The 10,929-nt window shown below is 44.3% G+C and overlaps 1 protein-coding gene across 2 annotated transcripts; it reads right to left on the reverse strand.

The window, feature by feature from the left end:
• Positions 1-3,684: 3,684 nt before the first annotated feature.
• On the reverse strand, positions 3,685-8,223 carry TMEM177 (transmembrane protein 177). Of its 2 annotated transcripts, XM_075152909.1 has the most exons (3): positions 7,474-7,943; positions 5,690-6,210; positions 3,685-4,810 (listed from the first exon to the last, which is right to left on the reverse strand). In XM_075152909.1, the coding sequence occupies exon 3, from the start codon at positions 4,794-4,796 to the stop codon at positions 3,867-3,869; it is 930 nt and encodes a 309-aa protein (XP_075009010.1). In that variant the 5' UTR covers positions 4,797-4,810; positions 5,690-6,210; positions 7,474-7,943; the 3' UTR covers positions 3,685-3,866. The 2 variants fall into 2 exon arrangements, with proteins under 2 accessions (XP_075009010.1, XP_075009011.1); XM_075152910.1 differs by lacking the exons at positions 5,690-6,210; positions 7,474-7,943 and adding an exon at positions 8,197-8,223.
• Between the last annotated feature and the right edge of the window lie 2,706 nt (positions 8,224-10,929).

Here is a 10,929-nt window from a genome sequence, read left to right on the forward strand (position 1 = left end):
CCCCAAGCCACACTTTGTCACAATGGTTGTTTCACAACGGCTATGGCCAAGGGCAAAACGACAGCAGTAGGCTCGGTTTCCAGCATCACCTCTCCCACCACCACCAGCTTACCCTGTAGGGCAACAGGCTCCACAGCTTTGCAGTCAGCTCTCTCACCATCTTATCTGTCAGGTTCTGGACACCACTGTAATGTGAAAAGGGGTGATAACAGTGCTCTACTGTAATAGAAAGTGCTGTTTTCTAAAGGACCCTACACTTCAACTGAAACCCATGTGGCAATACCATGGGGGACATTCTTCACTCACATGCCACCTGGGTGGAGATTTCTCTCTTGGAAGCCGCCTCTGAAGCTCCTTCTTCCTGTAAACTGCAAGAGGAGCCAGATACCCATAGCAGCTAATTAGGAAATTACTTTAAATCAGATGATTTCTATAGTTTGTTTGTCTTCAAGAAAACTGTCTAGCTCTCAGTCTTGCTCTGTTTCTGACGTTTTTATGGTTTTGACCATTAAACAAGCTGAAGGCATCTCCATGACAAGAAACCACAATTTTTAGGATAGAGAAAGAAACACGTGAGTCAGACCCTGCATTTCTTGCACGCCAGTGGGAATTCTGAGCAAAGCACCTAGGTGGCCCTCGCCTCTAGCAGCATTATCCATTAAAGCTTTACGTAGCAGCAAGCATTACGTTTATATAAAAATTAAGTTACAAGATCATTTTCTTTTCAGTTATTTAGAAAATTCAGTAATAACCTAAATAAACCAGTCAAGGAAATCTCTCTTTAAACTAGATTGTGTATAAATTTAAACTGGCAACTCATTTTGGTCATTTTCTACTCATACTTCATCCTTTACTCACTTTACCAGATAGAAAGACAGCTTCATTTTTATAGATAATATCCATTTTTATGAGAGTTCATTACTTCATTCACACCTTCGCTTTTACAGTTTCTTGGCTTAGACTTCTTATATACACGTCTCCTAGCAATTCCCTTTGCTTAACATTTTCTGTTGGTTTTCTATACAAAAAAATTGTACGAAGTCTGCCTCATCTGAGCAGTGCAAGAGAAGCCAGTTATTACTAAAACAAGTTTTCTGAACTCCTCAGAGTTTCAGCTTCGAGCTGGGGGACACTATAAGGCTGTTCACTGACACTATTTACAAGCTGATTCACTTGGGCTCTTCTGGGCCACTGAATAAACCTGCTTTTCCACATCTGACTGTTCTTAGCACAGAAGAGCATGATAACCAACGTTTTCACCTTTAATTCTGGGGTGATTGCTTCTATCGTACTCTCAAAACTTGAGCCATTTCTATCACCATTTCTATTTGATTTCATCTGAAGTTCCACCTACAGAAAAACATTTACAATACTATAAGACTTTGCATGAGTATTTTCATGGCCATATATTTGAGTTGTGCTATTCTTACTTGCCAAATAGCATGGGTGGTCTTGCAAGCGACAATTACCTGGCAACACACACACGATACACACCTTTTCCAGAACAACCCACACATGCACAAAGTTCAGGGAATTCCTAATTAGCAGTTGTGATTTCAACTCCCCTTTCCCATATATTGACAGTACTATGCTTCCAGATTACACAGATGCCAACAGAATAGGATCTTGACTATATAGAGATGGAGGCGTTCTAAGCCCCGGGCAAGAACACCTCTTTGGAAAGCAAGGGCATATGTCTTAAAACTAGCCAGCCCTCCCTTACTGACACCAATATGCCACAGCAAATTCAAAGAAGGGTAAATCAGACACAGCATTTACAGATACGTGGAATCCAGCTGTAAGAGTAAAGCACAGTGCACAACTGCAAAACCCATTAGCATCACTGGGGCTTTACAACCTGAGAATGTTAAATAACAGCACTAGCTGCAAGCACCTCAATCAAACGCAGCAGTAAGGAGTGGTAAGAGGCAAGCAGATTTCTTTAATTTACTTTTGTTTAAACTGCTACTTGTTGTAAATCACAAGGCCTCTGTTTCCTCTCTGCACTCTTTATGTAGTAGCAGCTCCTTAAACCACATAAAACAAGTGGGCCAAGTTCTCTCTGAGAACATTTCATGGAGTTTAGACTTGTCTGAAGGAATAACATGGGACGAATTGATCTCACAGGCTATATAAAACAGGAGTTATATTCCAGTCTTGAGCCACTACATCATTCAACCAAAAACCTCTGTCTTGACCTGTTATATTGGATTTACCTGGAAGAGAAGTCACATAAAATTTAGCCCTTATCTTTGAAAGCCCCTGCCTAAAGGTAAAGTATTCTTTTATTCCACAGACTAGGAGATTTTGTCAAACTCTTTCACAAAGGCCACAAGAACAATAACCTTATGCCCTACAGCCAGAAAGCACCTAAGAGGCATCTCATGACTTGATACTTCAAGGACAACCACAAGTGATAGGTCGTGGACCAGAAAAACATCTGTGACAGAGATTACTTCAGCAGACACCCAAATATCTTATATATATGGCTTCAGCAATGTAAAGCAACACCAGTGCCTCAGCAGCCACTATATCAACTTTACGTCACCGTGTGATTCAAAGGGAAAACAGAACTCAGTAATGCTTTGAGCAAACACAGGCATGACAGTTATTATTGTGGCAGATGAAAAAGGGACAAAACCAGGGCAGAGAGGACACTCAGCACATCTGTGACTGAGCAGATACAAAATAATAGAAGTTTCCTGTAATAATGACAACAGAGATGAGAAGAGGAGAACTGCTGTGATGTCACCAGGGAGGGCTACCGGAACAGCTGCAATAGAAACACAGAAAATAGGGAACTACAAATTTTGAGAACTTTCTTGGAGATCACGTAAAAGTTCCAAGGTGAGGCTATAGTGGAAAGTTTACTGCCCGTGCAGTAAAGACCCTTCTTCCAGAAGATTAGTAATCCTGGGCAAAGCTTGGTTCTGCCAGACAAAACCTTCTTAGGCTACTCTGGGACAGGAGAATGATTTCCATTGGCAACTCCTGATCACAGACCTCACCAGTTTCTGCACCAAATGCCAGATTTATTTCTTAGACCTTGCCTTCTTTCACATAAAAGGTGACATACACCAACATGTATTTTTACAGGAAACAAAAAACATACCAAAGCAAACAGAAAATCCTCCCCTGAACATGCGTATCCCACTTGAGGAAACAACCAACCCGTGACTGCCAGTTACATACTGCCACTGCTGGGAAACATTTAAGATATCCACACTGCAGTCACCATGTCATGTAGAGAGCAGAACTAGATTTAAGCTGACTCAGCTGCTGGTAATAATCTAGCTGTATTAGTATGAACTGCAGCATTACTGTGCCCTACTGAAGAACGGTGATTGCAGCGTAAGAGTTTACACAGTAGAAGAACTTGAAAAATCCAGAAACGCTGTCTTGGTATTTACGTAACAGCATGATACAGCTGCCCAGTCTTTTAAACATCTTTGGGTTGTTCCATAGGAGGAACGGGAAACACATATACAAACACCCCAGTTTAAATCATAATGCTCCCAAAACTCTCTCTTGGAATTTACCATTTCCATTTTCCAGACTACACTAGCAGGAAGGCAGAGCAGAGCAGCAGAACTTCCAGATCAGCGAGTGAGAAGTTCCTTTCCTCAGCGGTCTTGTGATTTGAGATGCACACAGAACAGAGCACTTTTGAAGCGAGTCTTTAAATATTTTAAGAGAGAATTCTTTATTCACAGAATGTGCAATAACTCCTTTCGAACTATATGCAAAAATAAACCCCGAAATTCTAATGAAGATACAGAGGAAAAAAAAAATAAAAAGCAGCACAGCAGTGTTCCAAGAGAATACATAATTCACAAGTTTAAAAATCAAGCACTCCCTTCCTATGCCTAGAGCTCTCTTAAAATATTAACAATCAAATCTCTTCGGTAAGTGTACGGCGTATACTTTATTCTGAACCAATGCCTTGGGAAAAGGTTGCCACTTGGGGCATACATTTTCGTCCCCTGTTTGCCCATCAGACCACGAAGAATCCTGTTGCGGGATAAGATTTTATCATAAAATTCAACCCCACCTCTGGCGTACTCTTTGGAAACGGTAGCTGCCTTTCTGTCAGCCTTGCAGTCTAGATGATAGGTCATAGCATCGTAAGAAACATAGTAGCACATGAGTCCACCAGCAGCAGTTATGAGGTTACAGATGGTGCGAAGTATCATGGGGCCAGGAGATAAACCCAGAAGTAGCTTTATAACTCTCCCGCAGAGGAATGTACCAGCTAAGCAAGCTGGAGCCACAACTGCACTTGCTAAAGGGCTGCCGTTCTGCAAATACACAACTTCTCTGGCAATGGCAAACTTCTGAGCTTCAAGTGAAAATGTCAGAGCTTCTTTCAAAGCAACACCTTCGTTACTCTCCCAGTCTACTTCCTTGCCATTGATCACAACAACATGGTTGACTATTCCTTTTTTATCCTCAGCTGTGCTATCAAAATTAGGCGGGATGCCCACCAAAGAGCCTGCCGGCAGCCAGGGGATTCCAGCACTCACAGGGTGGAAGCCAGAAGCTGCAAAGGCTCCATAGCAGTCAGTGGACTTCACATCAGTATCTTGAAGGACATTCTGAAAGACACCATAGAGCTTCTCTGAAAGCTCAGCTGGGTGCCCCTCTGACCAGCACTCATGCAGCAGTTTGAATGTCTGCTCAGGAAACACATGATAGGAAAGGTTAGCGCCAAACAGTCCCACGCAAGAAACGGCCAACAAAGTGATCTTGCGCTTCTTTAACCACGCAGATGCCTTCCGCAGGAACTGCACTGCCATAGTTAAATCCTAACCTGTTCGTAACACAAAATCAGGAATTAAAGTGTGCATAAATAGATATCTCATCTCTGTAGCATTTTAAAAAACAAAACAAAAAACACGGGAAGCAGCAGAATACGATAACCAAACATTCTCTCTTTTACATTAACAAAACACAAAACACCTTTACAGAGAAAGTGATACTCATTAATTTTAGGGCCTCAGAACATAAGACGATTGATACGGTGAATTAACTTCGCCCTCTCCTCCAGTAAATCAATTTACTGCAATAAAGACAACAATAAAGCCACCATACTTCCTCCTTCCCCCAGCAATCGATACACATTCTGTATTTACCCCATATACTTGTCTAGTCCTTGCCAGGACAATCCTACTGTTGCACTCCTCTACAGACACAGACTACAGATATTAAGGCCAGAAAGAGCTAATAATTAGATTAACCTATGCTAACCTCCTCTACAGTACAACTCCAAAAATTTTAATCAGTAACCTCAATACTAAACTTGATAACTTGAGCTTGAGTACAACTTCCAAAATAGGATCACATTTTGATTGGAAAATTTTAGGAGACAGAATTTTCCTTTAGAGTTTGTTTTAATGGATAGTCAACCTCACTATTAAGAAAAAAACCAATAAAATAAAGAACAGTATGTGTTTCTTCTAGTTTTTTTCAGATTTCAACTTCCAGGCAGCAGTTCTAGCTTACTCAGCAAAAAGCTGTTTTCAGAAAGCAGCATGCTTTCAGTGGCTACTTTTAAAAATTTGTCTCTGATACAATTTCTCTGACAGATAATACATGCAATCCAGAGCAGAAACTGGAACAGAAATTGTTTCAGGGCAGATACTATGTTGTGACTCTTCAAATAAGCAGATAAACTTAAGAACTTTCAAACCTGCCAACTCCTTCAGTTCAAGAGTCCTGCTTCCCTTGGAGAGTATCAGTTCCTTTTATGGTCCAAGCCATATGATGTGCTCTGCCCAGGAAAGCTCCAATCTCTTAAAAAATCCCATTGGCTACAGAATTCTCCCCTAAAATGATACTACTACAAAGATACAAAAGTGAATTAGGCACCTAAATCCAACAGACATCAGTGAAAATTGGATGCCCCTGTTTCCATTTGCATCTTGCAATGTCTCTTCTCTCAGGGCTTTAACACATGAGCTTCAGAGAATCCTGCTGCAGCTGTTGAAGACATTAGTATTTCCAGCTGTCCTCACAGGAAGCCGAGGTGGCAGAAGGAAACTGTGCTTTGATACAACCACCACGGTCTTAGCGTGGGGTACCATCAAAGGTGGGTTTCAGCTATGCTGCTGGACTCTGTACGGCAGCAGCTGAAACACAGACATATGCTCTCTTCTTCCACTCATGCTGAACAAGAACCTCCCGCAGAGGGGTAGAGTGGACAACTGGGGGCTGTAACATCATAAAAAAGCACTGGATGACATGCCAGGATACACCGTCATGATCAACAGCAAATGAGTATTAACCACAGGGAAACAAAAAGGGATTAAATTAAAGGCGGTGTTTTAATATGTTATTACTACTCCTTCCTATGAAGCTCTTTCAGACTGTAATTCACCAGGGGAAGAATAATCTTATTTAATGTTTATACTGCACTGAACACATACTGAGTGCTTAATAAAAACAATGATGCATGTAAGTATACAATAATGTAATATGTATTTCTTAGTGTAGTAAGTGGAGGTATTTTTACATTCTGGTGAAGACTGGAGGTGGTGATTTGTTTGACAAAATTATTTAAGAAAAACACGCTAAAGAGCCAAGAGCTTGGATGAAACCCAATTTCAAGAGAAAACCTCCTTGATAATAGAGCTAAAAACCAGAAAATGGTAATATGAAACCCAAATGACCTCTTTGGAGTCAACGACCTCTTGGCAAATTTGGTAGTCTAAATCTGATTGAAAAGGTCATGCTATTTACGGGGGGAGGGGGGGGGGACGACAGCACTTCAAAGGGGATGATTGTACGAAGACAATCACTTGATCCACACGTGAAGCTGAGCCAAGGACTTCCCAAGCTTCTCCCACTCATGTTAAAGACAGCCCTCTCGTTTGGCCTGGCTAACAGATCTTTTTAAGATTAGGAACGTAGCAAGGAGAAAGTTTAGCCCCTCAGCTTATGTCCACACCAGTGTGGGGAAGGCCAGACCACGCTGAAAACCAGTCTACTCTCTTTTCTTGCATGATGGAATGGTGCTTGCCACGCAACATGGGACGCCGAATGCTCCTCGCGGTCAGCGACTCGGGATGCCGGGAAGGACAGCCGGACAGGCGGGCAGCCAGCAGCCCAGGGCCGTCGGGTGCACCACAGGAAAGCTGTGCTTATCTCTACACTTCTCCTAAACAGCCATAACGGCAGGGGACACCTCAATGCATTAACACTAACTTTTTTCTCCGTCAATCTTAAAAATTGTAACAGCTGCTAAGTATTGTTTTAATTTTTTTTTAAATTAAATTAACCTTTGTGCAGGCATGGTTTCAAAACTTTGTGGACAGACGCCTCGCAGCCCAGGCTATATTCTTGACTGAATTATGCCCTGTGGTCCTGTCACACACCTAAAGCAAGAATAAGCAGGAAATAATGCAAGAATAAGCAGTATTCATTTTCTTGTGAAGTCAACACTCACGAAAATAAAAGGAAAATTGCCCTCGATACCTTTCAGCGCTCGTGCTTTCAAATCTTCCCCCAGGGTCAGCACAGACTCTCAGCTCCTGCAGAAAATCCCACTGCAGCCCTAAATGCATGCGGCATCTTTGCTTTTATTCATAAACTTTGTGCAATTTATGTATAAGGAAGGCAACCGGAAGCTACAAGGCAATTTATACGGGCCACATCCTGCAAACTTAATCGTTTAGTTCGTCCCCATAAAGCCACAGCAACGTTTCTAAGGTGGCCTCTCCCAAGTGCTGAAATACTATTTATCTCCGTGCTGTTACGGGCAAGCACATCCACTTAAGTCTGAGAATTTTAATAGTCAAAGTCCAAAACGGGGTACATTCAGGCAGGTTTTGTCCTAATGTTTGAATAAATTTATTTTTTCTAATTGCATGTAGCCGAGGGGAAAGCCCAACTTAAAACATTACCAGTCAGGAAACGGGGCTGGACCCGCCTCCAGGGCTCAGGATTTCAAGGCTCACGTGTCGAAAAATAATAATTAAAAAGGGGGGGCGGCTAAAGACGGCTTTACGCCAGGGGCGGGCGAGGCCCCGACCGGCCCCGGCCCCGGCCCCCTCCCTCCCCCCCCCCACCACCACGGCGGGGGCGCTGAGGGCCGGTTCCCGACGGTCCCTCGGGGACGACGGGCCGGGGCGGCCCCTCGCCTCAGGACGGCCTCTCCTCAGCACGGCCTCTCCTCTCCCGCTCCACGCCCGCACCTACCGAGGCTCTCCGCGCCGCGGCCGAGGCGGGGCTCCGGCGGGCCGGCCGCCTCCCGGCTGCCGTACGGCGGGCGGAAGGGGCAGGGGAAGGGGCGGGCGGTGGCGCCGCCATGGCGGGGCTGTCCCCTCGGTGGGGTTTGTGCTGGTCGCACTTGCAAGAGTTTGACGCCCCGTGGGTGCGCCGCGGCCTGGAGTGACTCGGCGGCAGGGATCTCCCTAGGGGGAGATCCGACCCGCGGCGCGGGGGCGGAGAGCCAGGCCACGGCTACTGAGGGACACCCCAGAGGCGGCGGCGGGAGGGGACCGTCCCTCTCCCGCGGTCACACGTTCGCTCCGTGTCCTTGTGTTTCAAGCTGTAGCTGCCAGCGTTACTCCTGCGAAATACCTGACGTGCGCGTTACTGATGCAGCCCTCCCGCTGCAGCGCTTACGGGGCAGGCAGTAAGGGCATAACTGGCGTCCGTCAGACGGGGTTTGTTTTCTCTGTCGTCCCTAACAGGACAGTAACACATGCGGGGGTTTTGCTTGCTTTAAAGTTACGATTTGCTCAAAGCAGAAGATGGCCAGTGTAGTTTCTCAATAATCCTACGTGGATTTGTTCCACGACCTGGGCGCTCTGAGAAAGCCCCGGAAGGGTCTGCCCCCGGGTCTGCCCCCCGCGGCGCTGCCTTGCTGGGGTGCGGTGGTGGTGGGTGGCGGAGCAGCACCCTTCAGCCAGCGCTGGCCTCTGCGGGCACGGCTCCGTTAAGTCCAGCCTCGCCCCTGGGTTGTGCGGTCCTTGCAAAACAAGGACACAGAATAGCTTTTGGCCAGCTTAAGATTTTATTTGGGTAGTGGATAGTAGAAGATTGGGTTTGCCTCATCTACAGGAAAGGTATGCATTGGTGCTCAATCATCGCTTTAAAATGTCCCTTCACCCAGGCAGTCATTAGGTAACCAGTTTTCACAATCCGAATGGAAATAACACTTTGTGGTGGCTTGAGAAACAGCAGAATAGAAATAAAAGCAAGCCATGGTTATTGTCTACTTAGATTAATTTCGACAGATCTTTCTTTCTTTGTAGCAGCCCCAGATTCGGGCATCTCTTACAAGTAAAGGTTCAGTCCCTAGACCTTCTGGCCTGGATTTGCTTTCACGTAAAAAGATTAAGATTATAAATTGAATACTTAGGAGTTTTCATTCAAGTTCATGTCTGCCTCCAGGACTTACTAATGTCCTAATGAAGATATTTATCCTATCTTTTTCCTACTGGATGATCCCCTGCATTTTAGAAATGCTAGTGCTAAACAGGCCTGGCTAGGCATACCCAGCATCCCTCCCTGTTGTGAACAGAGGCTGTTAGTGACAGCCTTGGTTTTAACTTCCAATAAACAATTTGCTAATTGCTAAGAAAACGAACTACTTCGTGAGAGGGCACGGTTCTAGCCTTAGATTATGGTTTTATGCAATATGGCAAGGCAGGTGAATGGTTTGCTGCTACCCAAAGGGAGAAATCAGAGGAAAGATCCCACCTTCACCACCTCTCTGTCTCCCTCTGAACCACTTAGTTTTTGCCAGATCTGGCATCCATCAGACCCTCTTGTGCACTGCTAAAAGCACTATCAGCACAAAACATCGTAACGGAAAAAAAGGGATCATTTTCTACCAGGTTAGCAAGCTGAATGGGATAATTGAAAAGTCTGAAAAGTGCCAGGGCTGTAACAAGGTGGGAGGCAGCCAGAAAAAAAGAGAGGAGAGCTTCACCTCCCCCTTTATATCAGCAGAGAGCTGTTATAGCCATGGGTCGGAAGCCTCGGCGTGTAGCTTCATCATCTGCCAAAACTTACCATGTGGAAGTTGGCATTGACATTCATACTTCATGCAGATGTACAAAGAAAAAGTGCATGCAGGTGATGATGGACAGCTGGAGACCAGAGTCCTCACTAACTGAAACACACAGTGTGATGATGGATTTTGAAAGCCTGAGAGTCACTGAGACTTGCTTATCCTTCTGGTGAATATGGAGGGAGGGGTGGATGGGTTTGTACAGCCTGACTTTCTGAAAGGTGCTTCTGCCTTCTGTACCACCTGGAGATGTCTAGAAACCAATGGTTTCTTATGCAAAAACTCAAGAGGCACAGCATTGCGTTTGCACTATGGTTTCTTTTAAAAGCTTTATAATAAATATGATTGTGAAAAGTAGAGACCCCAACTTTACTTATTACCATGTTGGCATGATTCTGGTTTCAAGAAGCAGCTGTTACAGCAAGGAAGGTGAAAGAACACTGAAGTGCACCCTATTTCTGTTGCATAAGCACATCGTTATAGTCAGGCATCAAAGGATATAGACTACTTTTAAATTAGCCTGCTAGGTGGTGCTATAGGACATGCTCTAAGTTACTAATTCAAAAATATATTACAGTTCTGTCTGATGTTTCACCAGAAGACATATAGGTGCCTACCATCACCTGCTTCTCTAACTTACAATTTTATATATAAAGTCTCATTGCTACATTAGCAAAAAGGTTGATTTTTAAGTGCAGAACTGAAAGTCATTGATTCTCTTAATGATTTCTGTGCTCTCACAGTCTATTTTGCTTATGTGATCTCCAAAGTAAATGTAGTCAGTCAGCGAATGTCCACCAGTCTGAGATATATACATTTCTTCCCCCAAACTCTTCTTCCTCTATAGAGTCCATTTATCTGCCCTTTTATGCAAGTTTTGGGGTAATCCAGCCTCCAGACATGAGCTTTAA

Source organism: Calonectris borealis, chromosome 6, assembly GCF_964195595.1.
Source record: "Calonectris borealis chromosome 6, bCalBor7.hap1.2, whole genome shotgun sequence".
NCBI classification, from domain to species: Eukaryota; Metazoa; Chordata; class Aves; order Procellariiformes; family Procellariidae; genus Calonectris; species Calonectris borealis.

Bases quoted from the DNA above. Each gene is read 5' to 3' on its own strand.
- TMEM177 (XM_075152910.1), bottom strand. From the start codon at position 4,796: ATGGCAGTGCAGTTCCTGCGGAAGGCATCTGCGTGGTTAAAGAAGCGC.